A 19549-nucleotide genomic window follows, 5' to 3' on the forward strand; every position below is an offset into this window, starting at 1 on the left:
CCGAGTTTCCACAGGAGATCTACTAATCACTGGTATTAATTTCCTTTTTTTTCATTATTCACTCATCATCATCTTTAGAACTCCTTTCAGTGCGTAATTCATTCTGACAGGCTGCAATGGGTGGCCGAATCTCTTCTATCAGTAATTTACAACTCTCACTCCTGGAGCACTTCCAGTCTTCTCCTTTCATTTTTCTGCTGTGAACCAACAAGACCAAAAGTATTTACACCAGTGTCACATGTACTGCAGAGAACGTAAGTCGCACATGCACATACAGACTAACACAACCGAAAAAAAATTGCAACAAAAACCCCCCACAAACTTCAATGAATTCTGAGTCCGCACCTTAATGCTGGTGCTCAGTGAAATGTTGTTTTGTTTCATATTCCACCTAACTAATAAACATGCAAACTATCCTCCATCCATTTTCTACCGCTTATCCCTTTCGGGTTGGCGGGGGTTGGGGAGGTGCGGGAGCCTATCCCGTCTGCACTCGGGCAGAAGGCGGGGTAAACCCTTGACAAGTCGCCGCCTCATTGCAGGGCCAACACAGATAGACAGACAACATTCACACTCACATGCACACACTAGGGACAATTTAATGTTGCAAATCAGCCTATCCCCAGGTGCACTGGTTAAAAAATTACCAAAAATTCAACAACCCAAAAATAGATTTGTCTAACATAGTTTGTGTTGCTTGGCAAAACTAGGCGTCATGTTTTTTTGTGTGACTTTCTGGGGTTTGCTGGTTTTTACCCTACACTAAATACATTTTTTGGTACCATGGCCCACTCTCACCAATAAGATATTATTTTATTTGTACCAAACATAGCAAACAATAATATCATTTTGTTGTGATGGACGTGATGATAATAATATATTTATTTTGTGTTATATTTTTTTCGATGTTTAAAACACTTCCTTGTGATCTACATAACATGTAATGGTGGTGCTTTGGTTTGAACTTTGCAGAGATTTTATATACCTTAGATTCTGGACTATAAGCCGCTATTTTTTTCCTACGTGTTGTACTCTGCGGCTCATAAAACGGTGCAGCTAAATCTTAATTCTTTGCTAACGGCCATAATGTTTTATGTTCAACAAATAGTTTTCATTAAACACAAACAAAAACACTGAAAGCATGTGTTATTGTTTGTGCTATCATGCTATTGTGCCATCTTTTGGCGGAGTTTACTCAGAATATAAAATTACTCGTGCTTACTAAACCGTCCCATGTGTGATGTCTGTAATAGTGTTTTCATGCAAATTTGTGCATGCTATGGGAATGTAATCAAGCTAGCGTCGTTAGGATTAGCTAATATGCTAATGCCTTTACAAGTGTCTGTGTTGGCATTATTAACTTACAATGTTATTCTGTTTGTATTGTTCCAGTTTTGTAAATTCACCAAAACGTCACCATGGACCTATTGAGTCTGTTTAACTGCTCGGAGAGCTAGCTTCCGTAGCTCGTGGGTCCATGACGATGACTTCGGTTTTATTTGATCAGCCATTTTATTGCCATGTGACAAGCACCGTTGGGAAACAATTAAGGTATGTAAAAACATTTTTACAAAATCTTTCTGTGTAAATAAGTCATTTCACAACGTATATATCTGCGGTTTATAGTCCAATGCGGCTAATACATGGTAAAGTATTTTTTTCTTCTAAAATTTAGTGGGTGCGGTTTATATTGGCTCTTTATAGTACAGAAAATACGGTACATGCCAAAGACTTCCTCCAGGCCAAGCCTTATGAAATGTATTGTATGGAAGTATTATTGTGGCAAAATTATTTGCAAACGTGTATCTCAATATGTCCGTGTGTAATCCAATTCTGGTGCATGTGTACTAATTTATTTGTCTGTACATCAATCCGACTGTGTGTATTCAGATCCGCATACTTGTGTTTTAGATCCGTGTACGTGTTTTAAGTTGTCTGTCGCCCCCTAATCAGAAAGAACCCTAAAAAGGCTGTCTACTTACATGTGGCTTTTGCGAAACTTTAGCTGTGTAGAATTTGTAAGATTTGAGCACGAACATCCAGATTTCAGTGTGTTATATAACTTCCATCCATCCATCCATTTTCTACCGCTTGTCCCTTTAACTTGTAATACAATCTGCGTGTGCGTATCTGAGGTGTGTCTACATTTAACCAACCACAGAAGGTGCGACACAATTTAAACCAATCAGAAACAACGTACAGCTGAGGTGCGTGGAAGAGAGACGCCAAGACCTGCCTTACGTTGTTTCTGATGGTTTAAATTGCGTAGTGTCTTCTGTGGTTGGTTAAATGTTGGCACAGTGGATTGATGGCTTGGTCTGAAATTGGTTATTCCGAACAATCAATCAGAAATACTCAAACTACGGCAGGCTGCGAAAACCAAAAGTTTATTATTATGAAACAAATATAGAGTAGTGAATGGGGAATATAAACATGAGAAATGTCAAGTGTAGCGTGAGAAAGAGTTAAGCTTGGCAGCTCTGAGCAAGTGTTCGAGCGTGGTGCATCGTTGTTGACTTCAACGCAGAATTACATGATCAGTGGCTGCAAGGCGTTGACTAGTGGTGAGTATAAGGAAAGGTAAGGTGGAGTTACAGACAGACAACTCTTTTTACATGTTCAAATCGCTGTACAGACTGATTGAATTAACCAATCCCGGACCAAACCATCAATCCACTGTGCCAACAATGAACCAACCACAGAAGATACTACACAATTTAAACCAATCAGAAACAACGTAAGGCGGGTCTTGGCATCTCTCTTTCACACATCTCAGTTGAATGTTGTTTCTGATTGGTTTAAATTGCGTGGCACCTTCTGTTAAATATAGGCACACCTCAGATATGCACACACATATTGTATATTGTATATATTGTATTACACCAGGGGTGTCAAACTCATTTTAGATCGGGGGCCACATGGAGAAACATCTACTCCCAAGTGGGCCGGACTGGTAAAATCACGTTACGATAACGTAAAAATAAAGACAACTTCAGATTGTTTTCTTTGTTTAAAAATAGAACAATCACTTTCTGAAGTTGTACAAATCATAATGTTGTTGTTTTTTTTACACTTACATGTTGTGGTTTATAGTATTCTATCTTTATTTGTCGTTATTTATATTTTCTGAATAAATTATGTGATAATGTTCATCAGTCAACTCATTGGTGTTCATTTTCAATCTATCAAGATAAAAAAATAATCAAATTACAGTATGTTATTTATGTAGTTTGATCATTTTCCTTGACTGATGTACGAACTTCATATAGTTTATTTTGTACATACGTAGCATCATCTACAAAGATACAAAGACTTGCTATTGTGACATCCAGTGTACACATTTAGAACAGTTGTTTCTTTCATTCAAAAATTTTAGATTCATTTTTTATACTTAGCAAACTCATCCCGTGGGCCGAATAAAACCTGTTAGCGGGCCTGATCCGGCCCTCGGGCGGTACGGTTGACACCCCTGTATTACACGCATGCACTTCTGAATGCACGCACACAAGTTGTATTACACGCTTACGAATCTGGATGCGCAGGCTCAATTCTTACAAGGCAGAAGTGTCGCAAAAGTCACGTGTAAGTAGACAGCCTGACCGACAGACAACTTAAAACACACGTACACGGATCCGAATCCACACACTCGGATTGATATACAGACACACAAACGCACATAAATTGGATTACACACGCACAGATTGAGATACAATCTTTGCTACAATAACACTTCCATAGTAGGGTTGTACGGTATACCAGTATTAGTATAGTACCGCGATACTAATGAATCATATTCGGTACGATACCGCCTCTGAAAAGTACCGGTCCTGCTCACAGGAGTCAAAATGTAAACAAACACCATTGGTGGCTCTACATCTGACATCCACTGTAATGATACCAAGTACAGGAGCGTATCTACTCGATACTACGTTTGTACTATGATTACGTATTTTTTGGCATGACAACATCTCTTTTCAGTTTTTTTTAAATTTATATTTAAAAAAAATGTCCCTAGACACATGAGGACTTTGAATATGACCAATGTATGATCCTGTAACTACTTGGTATCGGATTGATACCCAAATTTGTGGTATCATCCAAAACTAATGTAAAGTATCAAACACCAGAAGAATAAGTGATCATTACATTTTAACAGAAGTGTAGATGGAACATGTTAAAAAAGAAATTAAGCAGATAGTAACAGTAAATTAACGAGTAGATTAATAAATAATTTTCTACCACTTGTCCTTAATAATGTAGACAAAATAATAGAATGATAAATGACACAATATGTTACTGCATACATCAGCAGACTAAATTAGGAGTCTTTGTTTGTTTACTTACTACTAAAAGACAAGTTGTCTTGTATGTTCACTATTTTATTTAAGGACAAACTTGCAATAAGAAACATATGTTTAATGTACCCTAAGATTTTTTGTTAAAACAAAGCCAATAATGGAATTTTTTGTCGTCCCCTTTATTTAGAAAAGTCCTGAAAAGTATCAAAATTATTATGGTACCGGTACCAGTACCAACATATTGGGACCACACTATTCCATAGTTTTGGCTATCATTACAAATTTCTGAGGAGTGAGAGTACACTTATTCCATGACTCAAATACGTTGGCGTGCATGTCTGTGTGCATGCAATCATGTCGTGCTTTGGCCCTGCTCTCACAACCAAGTCAGAAGAAGTGCGGTGTGATTGGGTGCGGACCAATGGGCTCACGCTAGTCAAACGTGTTGGACTTTCGGTGTGAGGTGAGTCCAAGCACGGTGCCATTGACGTAATGGGAATACACCCCAACAAACTCTGTAACAGTGGTTGGGAGTAGGAAAAAAATAATCAACATCTCTCCGTCACATATTGCACACACACACAGATACACACACACTTTTTAAGAAGAGCAATATTGCTGCTACATGTACTACGGAGGGAGCAGTCACGAATGACCAGGCACATATTTTGATAGCCCAAGTCTTCTGACAGCAGCCTCCTGCACTGGTGGGGTTTAATTTTCGACGGTATGACACACGGCACGGGGAAGCAATTAGAGGAGCAATCACAGTACACAAAAGGAATGTGGAAGTGAAACAGATTAAGGGAGGAAACCGGGACACTATCCTGCCGTGAATTGGCTTTGGATTAGCTACAGAGATGTACGAGCCACAGAGGAACACAGCAGAAGCTCCGGGATGTCACCTCTATTACGTCTATGTGATTGGAATCTACAATGCGGAACCACTGTCTTAGGGAGAACGTGGGGCATAATAACGGTGCGCATGATTTCACTTCTTTGGGAAAACGCAGCCAATTAAAATGCTGTAAGGAATGATACTCTAATCAGGCAAATTATACTATGATTACAAAGCTCATTGTGGCTAATGTGTAAGACATTTTCTTACAAAAAGTCATAGGTAATCAGCCTGGGTTGTTGACCGGCAGAGGAAACGGTGTTAAAGCCTGGTTTGCAGGAAGCAATGAAACCAGTTCTCAGTGATGTTTTCACATGTCTGCAAGAAAATAAGAGCACGGCTGCGGAGGCGCCACATCAACACTTTGGGTGGGTAGAGCTGAGCGTCAAACAGGGTTAACACACTCCCCCCTCAGAGCCTCACTCTTAATTGGACTTGAAGGCACTGTCAGGTCCAATCGCCATGCGGGGGTGCAAGAGAAACCTGCCAAATCTGGCTTTCGGCACGTCAACGAAAACGGGGGGGGGGGGGTCGATGGGGCTCATGCAGGGGGCAGCATATGGGTTAGAAATCTCTCAAATCCAGTGGTTTGCTTGCTGGCCTCACAGTCAAGAGATTGAGGGCAAGAATCTCCGTTCTGCTTACCAAAAATACACATTTGGTTAATTAGAGCAGCCCGTGGCTGAAATTGGGGCCCAAACCCGAATTTTTTTCGAGGCCCCCCTTCCCTTTGCAAAATGTTATTACATTTTATCAGTGTAAAACAATTTGTATACTCTTATAATGCGACTAGAGTTTGAGTTGATGCATGTTTTGTTCTCAAACTTTTTTGACCAAGTACCATCTCAAAAAACCCTCAAGTACCACCATCATCGGCATCGCAGTCTCGGAAGACCATTGATTTCCTGTGCCTCGGAGTCAGGTCTTGTCGCAGCGTCTCCTGTGGCTGTATAGGCCAATTCGTGAGAGACATTCCCGGCCGCAGATGTCACATATCCAGACCGGTCCCATAGATGTTGCCGGTGTCGCAGAGCCCTGTTTCTTTCTCTTTGCCCACTTAGCCTCATGGTGTTGGGCCAGGGTGGTTTCTGACTTGAGCAGCCCGCTGCGGAGTGCATGCTGCCACTGAAGGCGGTCCTGGGCTGCATCTTCCCAGCTGTCGGGGCTGATGTCAAAAGACTTGAGGTCTTGTTTGCAGACGTCCTTGTAACGCAGCTGGGGACGACCAATCTGCCTCTTGCCAGTTGTGAGTTCAGCATAGAGGATGTCCTTTGGGATTCGCCCATCGTCCATCCGCCGGACATGGCCCAGCCAGCGGAGACGTCACTGCCTCAGTAGGGAGCACATGCTGGGAAGCTGTGCTCTTTCCAGGACTGATTGGTTTGTGATCCTGTCCCTCCAGGTGATGCTCAGTAGACGCCTAAGGCAGCGAAGATGGAAGATGTTTAGCCGCCGCTCTTGGTGGGAGTATAGGGTCCAGGTTTCACTACCGTACAGTAGAGTGCTGGTGACACAGGCTCTGTACACCTGCACCTTAGTGTTGATAGTGAGCTTGCGGTTTTCCCATACTCTCGCTGTAAGCTTCCCAAAAGTTGAGGCAGCTTTTCCGATACGGCCACTGAGTTCGGCATCGAGTGACAGGTTGTCGGTGATGGTGGAACCGAGGTAGGTGAAGGTGTTTACGACTTCCAGGGTGTAGTTGTTGATGGTGATAGAGGGGGGTGGTTCAGTTCCCTGTCCCATCGTCTTGGTTTTGCTCAGACTGATGGTCAGGCTGAAGTCCTGACAGGCTTTGGTAAACTGGTCCATTAGGGTTTGCAGGTGCTCCTGGGAGTGTGCTACCACTGCTGCGTCGTCAGCAAACAGCATGTCCCGGATGACGAGTGGCCTGACCTTTGTTTTGGCTTTCAGACGGGCATGGTTGAACAGTTTACCGTCTGTCCTTGTGTGAAGGTAGACTCCTTCAGTTGCTGTACCAAATGCTTGGCGCAGGAGGAGGGAAAAGAAGATCCCAAACAGGGTGGGCGCCAGCACGCATCCCTGCTTGACACCACAGCAGATTTTGAAGGGGTCTGATGTGGACCCATCGAACTGGATGGTGCCATGCATGTCGGTGTGGAAGGACTGGAGGATGCAAAGGAGTTTGGGGGGACAGCCTATTCGTTCAACCAGCTGAAAGAGGCCACTCCTGCTCACAAGGTCGAAAGCTTTCGTAAGGTCAATAAATGCCATGTAGAGTGGTTTTCTCTGCTCTCTACACTTCTCCTGCAGCTGCCTCAGAGAGAAAATCATGTCAGTAGTAGACCTTCCTGCTCTGAACCCTGCCTGAGATTCTGGGTATATTTTCTCAGCAAGAACCTGGAGTCTATTCAGTGCAACTCTGGCAAAGAGTTTGCCAGTAGTGCTGAGTAGAGAGATACCACGGTAGTTGTTACAATCACTCCTGTCTCCCTTATTCTTGTACAGGGTTATGATGGTAGCATCCCTCATGTCCTGTGGGACAGCACCTTCACTCCAGCACAGACAGAGGAGCTTGTGAAGTTGGTCGAGGAGAGCAGGCTTTCCACACTTGAGGATTTCAGCTGCGATTCCGTCACTGCCAGGTGATTTACCGCATGCTAGGCTGTCAATCGCTTTGCTTAGCTCCTCAGTTGTTGGTTCCATGTCCAGTTCTTCCATTACAGGTTGACACACAACATGGCGTAAGGCTGCATCGGAGACAGTGTTGTCGCTGGCGTAGAGTTCGGAGTAGTGTTCTACCCAGCGGTCGAGTTGTTTAGAGCGGCCAGTGATGATTTCTCCCAGTGCCGATTTCAGCGGAGCAGTTGTGTGGTGTAATGGTCCAAGCGCCTTTTTGATGCCGTCGTACATGCCTTTGATGTTACCGGAGTCAGCGGCTGATTGGATGTTACTGCAAAGCTGTAGCCAATAGCTGTTAGCACAGCGACGGGAGGCATTCTGCAGTTTCTTCCTTGATGCCCTGAGAGCTATTTAACCCATAGATGGGGCAGTGGTTGGCGGACGCCAGGGCGTGTCCACACACCGGTGGGCCTGCACGCCTCGCCTCTGGGGCCCACTGCTGCTCCGAGATCCCCTACAGTTTAGCCTGCGTCCGCAAAGACGCAGTTACTGTGCGTGGCCACAAGGAGGCACCACAGGAGTCTTGGTGGTGGAGAGGCTTTGTACCAGCAGGAGGAGGTTTACGCACTCGGCTCCTCTTTTCACCCACCCAGGGGCTAGCTGGCGGCGATAGCTGTAAGCAGAGAGTAGCAAGCAGGGGCAGCATGCAGCATGCACTAACTACAAGCACTTCTGCCACAAATCTAACGCACTGACGCATCACACACACCCTGTGCGCAGTAGATTAAGATTAAGATTAAAGTACCAATGATTGTCACACACACACTAGATGTGGTGAAATTTGTCCTCTGCATTTGACCCATCCCCTTGGGGAGCAGTGGGCAGCAGCGGCGCCGCGCCCGGGAATCATTTTGGTGATTTAACCCCCAACTCCAACCCTTGATGCTGAGTGCCAAGCAGGGAGGTAATGGGTCCCATTTTTATAGTCTTTGGTATGACTCGGCTGGGATTTGAACTACCACCATAATGACCAACATTAAACTACAATTGCTTAGTAGGCCCAATAAAAACAAGACAGAAGTTTTATTTACAAATGTATTTATTATTTTTGGCCATGATAACGTCACGCACAGTTTGAACGGTAACACAGACTTTGAATATAGGAAAATAAAACACTGTACTTGAATAATGACTCAAATTGTTTACGTACCACTTTTCAAAAACAAATACAGTATATTGTTCAAGGATTTATTATTTTTGTGTAGCCTGCATTACTCTTTTGTTGGACATTCATTTGTTTTTGAGTATATTTGTTAGTGATTGGCAGCAACACGGGGATACCTCAACCTAAGAGTGTTTTGAGATAAGATATGTCGCTTGGCTAATTGTAATGTTTTAAATTACAAGCGACAATTTGTGTTTCAAGCATTCCTGCTATTTGTTGTAAAATGTCACAGTGGAACCCATTAGATCCGGCCAAAACATTTGGTCTTACTTCTTAGCATTAGCATATAGCGAGAGATCAACATAACTTTGATTTTCCCAAGCATGGGAAGTAAGAAAGTGAGTGTGAAGAACAGTGCTGAGAAGAAGTGGACAATGTTAATTGAATTAAATCATCAATAACATGATTCGGCAAAGCAATTTAAACGTATCACTGCTGGGCTAAGCCATACTGAAGCAGAATGAGTGTAATTGTCACGGCCCGGGCGCATTGGCATGCGCATTTTTCAAACAAGGAGGCTGCTCGCCTCCTGCACGCGTCACTCCTGCTGCAGCCAGCAGCTGCAGTCAATCTGCAATCAGCACACGTGTCAGTTATGATCTTCCTGGGCTTCTTAAGCCAATGCAGACCTGCGTTCCAGGCCAGAACGCAACCATCCGTTCCTGTTCCGTAAGCGATCTTAGCTCTATGCCACCTTGCTCTTCGTGTTTTCTTCCCCGTGTTTGATTAGTCAACTGACATGTCTTCCTTGTCGTCCTACCAGCAGTCTACCTTCATTCCCGCGTCTACGAGCTGTGCGTCTCGTCATTTCCCCCTGCGTTCCTTCTGCTTCCCTGATCTTGACCTCCGGCTTGGACACGGACCTCCTACGCCCCGCTATCGCCCCTGACTTCCGGATTGCCTCACGGACCTCCGAGCGCTGCCTTGTCCCTCCTCTCGTCCAACATTTACGGTAACACTCAACAGCTAATCTCCACACATAGTCTCACACCACATACACTTTTGGATCTAGTTCACACTCCATTTCCTTAGTTTATATTGTTATTGTTTGATTATTATATATATATTTATAGTTAATATATATAATAAATCATAAAGCAATATTTACCCCTTGTGGTCTGTGCCGTCTCTACTCCCTCCCCGAAACCTAACACTAATGCCAGCAAGAATGTTAAAATAATATCTGAACAGCGGATATGAAGCCATTAAAAAAAAAGAAGCTGCTGATGGTGTGTTTTGACTGAAAAGCAGCTAGAAGGATATACCATAGAAATCCACTCGCAAAGGTAAATGTTGTACATTATTATTACATTACTTCATAAAAGTAGTTGTTAGTAGTACATTATATTGTATTGATTTTATACCATATTTCATATCTAAAAGTTTGCTTTTCTTTTTGAAAGGCATGTTGCGTGTTAACAATGTACGGTTTTGGGGGAGCACACACCAATAACATTGCTTTGAATTAATTTCATTGTTAGACGATTTGAGATACAAGTGTTTTGACTTAAGATCTCAGTCGTAGCACAAATTAAGCTTGTACTATTGTACTAGTAAATTGCAAGGTGGGCCCTTTAGTTTTTACGGCCTTTGCTGTTGAAGGAAAACAAGTTCCCGTCCGCAAAGTGTCACCGTATTAATAGAACCGCGTTAAAGCTGTAAAAAAAAAGCAAGTAAAATGTGTAAAGGACTTAATGAATGAATCATTTAAAGAAAACTATCAAAGGAACTCGTGATCACAGACGTGCTGTTCTTCCGGCATGTTCTAACTGATCTCATTCCTCATTCCATCGCAAAACACAATCAATGTTTGAACATCATGTCGACCAGCCCCAAACTACTTCACACGGCCCATCAAATATGCAAATGCATTCATGAATATGCAAATGAGTCCTATGAAATCCTTCTTTTTTTAGTCATTTGAATCTCGGTGTGGTGTGAAATGCAATTTGATGAGAACGTCTTACCTGGCCCATGCTCGCCTTCCTCTTCCTCTTCGTAGTCCACCTCCGCCACAGCCTCCTCCTCTTCTTCATCCTCTACCCTCTCCTCTTCCTCCACCTCTACCTCCTCCTCTTCCTCCTCTTTCTCCAGCTCTCCTTCCTCATGCTCCATTTGCTCCTCGTTGTAATCCATATAGCTTTCTACCTCCTCCACCTCATCCTCCTCCTCCTCTTCCTCTAGCGCTCCATCCCCTCCCTCCTCCTCCCTGTCGTCCATCTCCTCTGTTCCGTCCGTTTCGTAGCACTCCTCCATTGTAGAGTTGTCCATGTCATTGAGGTAGGTGCTCCTCTTGGGGGAGGTCTCCAGGGTTTGCCTGTCTAGACTCTTTCTCTTCTTGGCCACAGGGCATCCATATACACTGCAACAGAGAGATAAGGTAGTGCCGCCATTAGTTGTGGACCTCACCTGGACATAAATGTTGACTTTCTCTGGGGGCCTCTTTGGTGAGGTGTTGTAACCCCATTTTAGAACAACAATATTAAAAATAATAAGACTTGGTGTTAGGGATGGTTTGACTGAGCTTCCTTTATAGCAGGGGTGTCCAAACTTTTCCCGCTGAGGGCCGCACACTGATATATCAAAGCAAACGGGGGCCGTTTTGATATTTTTTATTTTAAAAACCAATACAATATACGTATGTATAAAAAATATACATTTAGGCCTCCACTCAGGCTTGATCCTGGGGACCCCAAAGGGTTTAGGTACAAAACATATTTAAAATGTGTCATTATTTAGTATTATTATTATTATCCAAGGTTTAAATCTCCAGATCAACATTAGATCTATCTGTCAATATAATTATTTTATTTTTTTTAAAGATTTACGCTGTATGCTCTTTTTGTCAAAGAAAACCCTGTTTTTTTTTATAGAAAAAACACAAAATATGCAATATTTTCCCCCAATAACATTTTAAAGTGGAATATTTGAGATTATATAATAATTGGAGCTCATAGCATGACTCATAACAACATTGATTCATTATTATTTTTTGAGCAATGACACTTAAAAAAAAAAAAAAAAAAAGGCCCACTAATATTATTGGGGATCCAAAAGGGTCCTGCTCAGTAAAGTATTAAAAAATAAATCATACATTTTTTTTTTTTACTTTTAACACAATAGTCTCAAGATCAACTTCAGATCCATCCATCAATTATAACTTTTATTGTTGTTTATGTTTTTTGTTTGTTCGTTTTAGGCCCTGGTTAAAAAAAAAACAGCTTAGTCTTTTATATGGCAAACACAAAATATGCAACATTTTCCCCAAAAAATGTCTCAAAGTGGAATATTTAATGTGACGTAATTGGAGCCTTGAATAGGTCAATAATTCCTAATGACATTGATTTTGATTCATTATTATTTTTTAAATAAATAAACAGCCTGCATGGCAGCATTGTGTTATAAGAGTAAACATTGAAACATTTTATTGTTACATTTCACCTGTTTGCTCTTTTATGCCACTTTTTATGTTTTTAATTTTTTAAATCATATTTTTAGAATGTGCCACTGGGCCGTTAAAATATTACCCGTGGGCCGCAAATGGCCCCCGGGCCGCACTTTGGACACCCCTGCTTTATAGACATAGTAGAAAATGAAAACGACTTGGTGTTTTCCTTACAACGCTACTGCTTCAATATGTGTTTAATCAACATTAAATTATGCCTGGTTTGCATAATTCTTAATCAATGAATCACTTATTGGTCCTGTTACTGGGAATTATGAACAGCAGTAGGTAGTAATGCACTGCATTTACTTAAGTAACTCTTTGGATCAATTGTACTTGTCAGAGTAGTTTTAATGCAACATACTTCTAACTTTTACTTGAGTGTTTTTGTGAAAAATAAACTATTTTACATTGAGTTTTAATAATATTGCTACATCTTTTCACTTCATCATTACATTTATGGTGTGCCATCAGGGCCAGCAAGGCCTTCTCTGCTGGCCTAACATAACCAGAAATTATTATCAGAATTAAAGATACAAATAATTGTTTTATTTACTTTCCCTAAATATCTAAAAGTATTTATATTCTCTTCATGTCATATTATGCTCGTTCCAGTGCTGTTGTTTTTAGTTTTAGTTTGTATCCAATCAGAATTCAGCTAGCTTATGTTGCCATGCTGTACCAAATCTGCCAGAAGCCTTCAGAATCAACAATGCAGGCGTCCGTGCACTGTAAGCGAACAAGCACATACAGTTGATAGTCAGTTGCGATAACCAATCAGGTCACAAGTTAAAGTTAAGTTAAAGTTAAGTTAAAGTACCAATGATTGTCACACACAGACAAGGTGTGGTGAAATGTGTCCTCTGCATTTGACCCATCCCCTTTTTCTCCCCCTGGGAGGTGAGGGGAGCAGTGGGCAGCAGCGGTGCCGCGCCCAGGAATCATTTTTGGTGATTTAACCCCCAATTCCAACCCTTGATGCTGAGTGCCAAGCAGGGAGGTAATGGGTCCCATTTTTATAGTCTTGGGTATGACCCGGCCGGGGTTTGAACTCACAACCTACCGATCTCATGGCGGACACTCTAACCACTAGGCCACTGAGTAGGTTGTTGTCAGTAAGGCATTCAAGATGGCCTCACGTTGAACGTGACATTTACGCGTCCTGTGATTGGATACTCATCGGGGCCGTTAGCGGATTAATTTGAAAACACATAGAGTTCAGAGACAGTTGCGATAGCTAATCAGATTGCAAGTTGTTGACAGTAGCTGTTCTGTTACAACTAAAAGTTGTAAACTCTTGTTGTTAAAATGTGTCATGCTTGTCATTTAATTAACATTGTTACACGTGTATTTGTCGCCATCATGTGGTCAGGGTAGTTAATATATCTTTGAGAAGTGTGTACTTTGAATCAAACTTTATTGACCGGAAGTTGCATAAGCCAAGCAGATACATTTACGGTATATGTTTTAATTGCTGATGCGCCAGAAAATAACCTGTTTTGTACACTGTTGATGGGATATAATCCCCAGTAGGGTGTAAATGTGTTCCTGTATAGTATTTCTCCAGCCACGATCACGTGGTGACATCAATTATGGTATTTTGAGAGGTAATCATTGAAGTCGGTCATCACTGAAGGCCTAGGTGGGAAACGCCCGGCCCACCACTGTTTATTTATAATATATTGATTACTTCTAACTAAGACATATTAATTTTGCCCGTTAGAAAGTCTTTCTCCAGCAGGCACGGTCACATTGTTTCACCAATCCAACATAAGCACGAGAGACTCCATTTCAATAACAACAAACAGAGCCTGGCAGTCACATGACCGCATCACTGTAAAAAGTGACATGATGTCAGACGGCACAACTCTACATTATTGACATTGCAAAACTCGGAAAAAAACATTTATACCATGTGCTGTAATATGTGTCACTAGAAATGTTCACATTTCAGATGACTATATTTTTCGGACTATAAGGCGCACTTCAAATCCTTTCATTTTCTCAATAATCGACATTGCGCCTTATAACCCGGTGCGCCGAATGTACGTATTAATTATGGTTGTACTTACCGACCTCAGCGCATTTTTATTTGGTACATGGTGTGTGACCCGTAGATAGCAGTCACATATAAGAGATAAGTGTGGACTGTAGGTTGACGCCTGTTCAAAAAATGACTATAGCAAGTACCAGTAAGCAAACAAAACCAAAACTTTGATGTTTCATTGACATCACACACGGCGCCCAATAATCTGTCAAAATGTTTTAGTACGACTTTTGTAAGCTACAAAGCCTTACTACGAGCATCATAACTACTGTAGTCAGACGTACTATGCTTCAACATACTGGTATTAGTAGTGTATAGAAAAACCCAAAATGGCACCCATTAGGAGACATTACCTGACGTTTCGTTTAGCAATATTATGCAAAACCAACTTTTCTTACCTATTGGTCCCTGCTGTTATGTATTTGGGATCTGCATAATTTCAGAAAATGTGTGCACGTCCGCCATTGTAGTCCGCGCTGTAGTCAATAAGCACTTCCTTTTCTCGATCCTGTTGCTGTGGGACATTCATCCTCCGCTGTTGCCATTTCTAATATAAAGTAGCATATAGTTTGTACTTATATCTGTCAGTTGCCTCGCTATGGAAACGCTAAAAACTACAACAAAAATGATGTGAGAAGACACAGTCAGAGTTGAAGTTCGTAAATAATACCGCCCACAAAACGGCACATCCTGAAGTGACAGTCGGAAAGGGCTCGAAGACGGTCTGTAAAACATAATCTATGCAACATTTTGACCAAATAACCACCATTACATGTCATGTAGACCAGAGGTCCCCAACCACCGGGTACCAATCGGTACCGGTCCGCGAACCGATTGGTACCGGGCCGCGCAAGAAAAAAAAAAAAAAAAAAAAAAATTAAAATAAATAAATTATTAATTCAACATAAAAAACACAATATATACATATTGTGTATGTGTATGTCAATATAGATCAATACAGTCTGCAGGGATACAGTCCGTAAGCACACATGATTGTATTTCTTTATGAAAAATTAAAAAAATAAATAAAATAAAAATAAATAAATACAAAAAAAACAAACAAAAATAAAAAAAAAAAAACAAAAGATACCGATAATTAAAAAAACGATACCGATAATTTCCGATACTACATTTTAAAGCATTTATCGAACATCTCTAACACTCATCACCATTTTGCAAGCGCTATTTTTTCGTTTTATTTAGCACAATTAAAAAGGACGCACAGACTGACACAGTTGATGCGTTTTGTTGTCATTAAAAAACGTTTTAATGACGTTTCCTAACATAAATCCTACATGACAAAAACTTCTTGAATTATGCATTTTTTTTAGTCTTGACCTGCTCAGTGGCCTTGTGGTTAGAGTGTCCGTCCTGAGATTGGTAGGTTGTGAGTTCAAACCCCGGCCGAGTCATACCAAAGACTATGAAAATGGGACCCATTAACTCCCTGCTTGGCACTTAGAATCAAGGGTTAGAATTGGGGATTAAATCACCAAAATGATTCCCGGGCGCGTCCACCGCTACTGCTCCCTTCACCTCCCAGGGGGTGAGGGTGATGGGTCAAATGCACAGGATAATCTCACCCCACCTAGTGTGTTTGACCATCATTGGTACTTTAACTTTAACTTTGGAAGTTACTTAAGTAACTTTTTGGGATAGTTTTAATACAACTTTTTACTTTTACTTTTACCCAAGAGTATTTTTTGTATAAGAGTGCTACATTTACTCTGTTATATTGAGTTTAATTTGATCACCAGATTCATTTATATCATCATTATATTTCTTTATAATATTAATTACTTGTAAAGACATTCATTTGGCTGATCAAAGAGGCTTCTTCCAGCGAGCACTGTCACATGACTCGGGTTCACCAATCCAACGTAAGCACGTTAAATAGAGCCTGGCAGTCACATGACCACATTCAAACTACACTCTGTAAAAAGTGACATGACGTCAGAAGATTTAGCATTACTCTTCAATGTTTAACTCATAAACTGGGAAAAAAATACATTTAAATCAAGCACTATCTTTCTGTACGGTATACCGGTATTTGTATAGCACCGCGATACTAATGAATCATATTAGGTACTATAGCGCCTCTGAAAAGTACCGGTCCACTGTAATGATACCAAGTACAGTAGCGTATCTAGTCGATACTACTATGATTAAATACATATTTTTTGGCTTCACATCTTCTTTCGTTTTAAAAAAATATATATTATGTTTATAAACTCAGGAAATATGTCCCTGGACACATGAGGACTTTGAATATGACCGATGTTTGATCCTGTAACGACGTGGTATCGGATTGATACCTAAATTCTTGGTATCAACCAAAACTAATGTAAAGTATCAAACAACAGAATAAGTGATTATTACATTTTAACAGAAGTGTAAATAGAACATGTTAAAAGAGAAATTAAGCAGATATTAACAGTAAATGAACAAGTAGATTAATAATTCATTTTCTACCACTTGTCCTTAATAATTTTGACAAAATAATAGAATGGAAAATGACACAATATGTTACTGCATATGTCAGCAGACTAATTAGGAGCCTTTGTTTGCTTACTTACTAATAAAAGACAAGTTGTCTAGTATGTTCACTATTTTAATTAAGGACAAACTTGCAACAAGAAACATATGTTTGATGTACCGTAAGATTTTTTGTCAAAATAAAGCCAATAATGCAATTTTTTGTACCGACAATTATTAAAATAATGTTGGTACCGGTATCGGGACAACACTACTTCCAACTATAGAAAACATGATGCGGTGAGTTGTCTTTTTTTTATTTTTTATGTTTTAGCTGCGCATATGCTAACATTAGCCCTGTTATAACATCATAAGTGATCGTAAAATGTGCATCTTGCGTAGTATATGCTGTAGTAATGTATTTCTGTTTCTCTCTCACACACACAAACAAACACCAATTCAATTGTAGTGCAAATACAATTGAAATATAGCTACTTAATAAATCAGAAGTTACTCTCAGTATACTCGAGTAGCTTTTTTTCCTCTAAATAATTACTGTTGGATGACTACTCACTAGTCATATTACTCTAAAGTAACAGTAACTTATTCAAGTACAATTCTTGACAACTCTACCCACATCTGATTATGAACAAATACTTTAGAATCAAACAGTAACATGTCAATACGATCTTTAGTCTAAACTAAGTCAGCGATTTGTGATCCTTAAAGCTCGGTGCATTCTCTGGAAACACACAGGCAACTAATATGCCTTTCTTCTGATGTGAACGCATCACATCAAAACACAACTACCTGTTGGGAATTGTGATAAAAATGGGAAAAGACAACATGAAGTCAGATTAATTGAATTCTGCCTGGGTGAGGGCGCGCATCTGATTTTAATGCATTCTCTAGAGCTCTTTGCAGCAGCGAAATCCGATCATCCGGGTTTGTTGTTGTGGCGATCTTAAACTGCTTCACATATCAACCCTTAACTGCTACCTGGGCAATATGTACGTCAGGTTTGAAACGTGATTTCACGTTTGTACTTTAGTTGGAAGCGTGTGCACATATCTGGCACGTTTGAACAAAAGCATCCCACATAGTCAGAATTATGATGAGCCCTCAGTGTTTTTGGCCGTCAAATAAAGCCTCGTCCCAAGCTTGGAGCTAAACACGCTTTGGGCACGTTCACTGGGCTGTGAAATATCCCTGGCTGCTATTTTACAAACGCTCACACAACCTTTGGATATTTCCCCTGGCTGGCTCTACTCCTACATAAAATTAAATGACTGAACTGGATGAAAGGCAAAGTGACCAATGTGCATTTATTGGAATGTTGAAGTGTGCTGGGGTTTTTCTTTTTGACATGGGTGAAATTGTCAATGGGGATCATAAGACCTCCACTCAGGGGAACGGTTCAGTAATCAGGCTTGCATTTTTACTGTAACATGTAAAAAATGCCAATTCTCTGTAGACACATCAAATCCGTCCGAAGTTTATTTATTGCAACAGTGTGACCTTGTCTTGTTTCGCCCATGGATCGAAACCAGATTCCACAAACTGAGAGTTGATGGCTGAAAGACAGAGCTGTTTATGTGTTGTCCAGCATGACTCTTAAGGCATCGTGGTGTGAGATTTACAAACGTACTCTCGCATGGTTGCACCAGCTGGCATACACTCACACTCACCATCCCCCCTAAACCTCACTCTAATCTGGAATTTTGGTACCAATGTGACCCGCTTGGTTCCGCCCCCTTCACACTGAAGCATGGCGCCCTGATTGAGAGTGAAGTGCACTAGCCAATGAGCTAAAAGCCTGAGGCGTTGGCACATTGTCTCGTGCGACTCTTAAAGGGGAACTGCAATATTTTGGAATATTGTCATTATTCACAAACCTTATGTGAGACAAGAACAAAAATGTTTTCTTTTGTTAATGCATTATAACCCGTAAATAAATGCTGGCAAGAGTCAGCTAACAATGGAGTTAATGGGATTCAATCTATTCCACTTATAACGCGCTCTAAAAACCTAGACAATTACGTAAAAATTACATAACATTTACGTAATTTGCTCATTTTAAGAATACGGCGACAACAATTTTATCACAACGTTCACTATTTCCTTCAACAATAATAACAACAACTACTAATCGAGGCAGATTTCATGAGAGCCAGCAAAGACTACTTTGGGACAAATGGTAATCCAGAACCTTATATTTTTGAGCCTGGATGAATATAAGGAGGATGAGCTATAAGTTTTAGAAGCTGAGTGATAAACAGATCCAGCAAGTAGCACGATTGCTAAGGGCTAAACAAGAAATACAAACTACTAAAATAATAAAACAATCACTTACAATGTCTGCTCTGACTGGGATGCCAACTGATGGGATGTTTACATCTTCCCGTATAGGTGAAGAATTAAAGCCCTACGAAATAACTTTCAGTTTTGGTTGATAGTGTTTTGCCAGAAGAAAACCACAACCATGATGACTAGCGCATATAGCGTCATACTGACATGCTGTAATATTGGCACAAATATTACGTCCCTAATGACTATGCTGATGTTAAATAGCAGAAACAAT

At 40.7% G+C, this 19549-nt stretch overlaps 1 protein-coding gene across 1 annotated transcript in view; it reads right to left on the minus strand.

The window, feature by feature from the left end:
- myt1lb (myelin transcription factor 1-like, b) overlaps nucleotides 1–19549 on the minus strand; it is a 348050-nt gene that overhangs the window by 116353 nt on the left and 212148 nt on the right. The window contains exon 5 of the mRNA XM_062041789.1: nucleotides 10969–11363. Coding sequence (XP_061897773.1) covers nucleotides 10969–11363 — 395 coding nt within the window. The remainder of the gene's footprint in view (nucleotides 1–10968; nucleotides 11364–19549) is intronic.

The sequence above is a fragment of the Entelurus aequoreus genome, linkage group LG03 (assembly GCF_033978785.1).
Source record: "Entelurus aequoreus isolate RoL-2023_Sb linkage group LG03, RoL_Eaeq_v1.1, whole genome shotgun sequence".
Lineage (NCBI taxonomy): Eukaryota > Metazoa > Chordata > Actinopteri > Syngnathiformes > Syngnathidae > Entelurus > Entelurus aequoreus.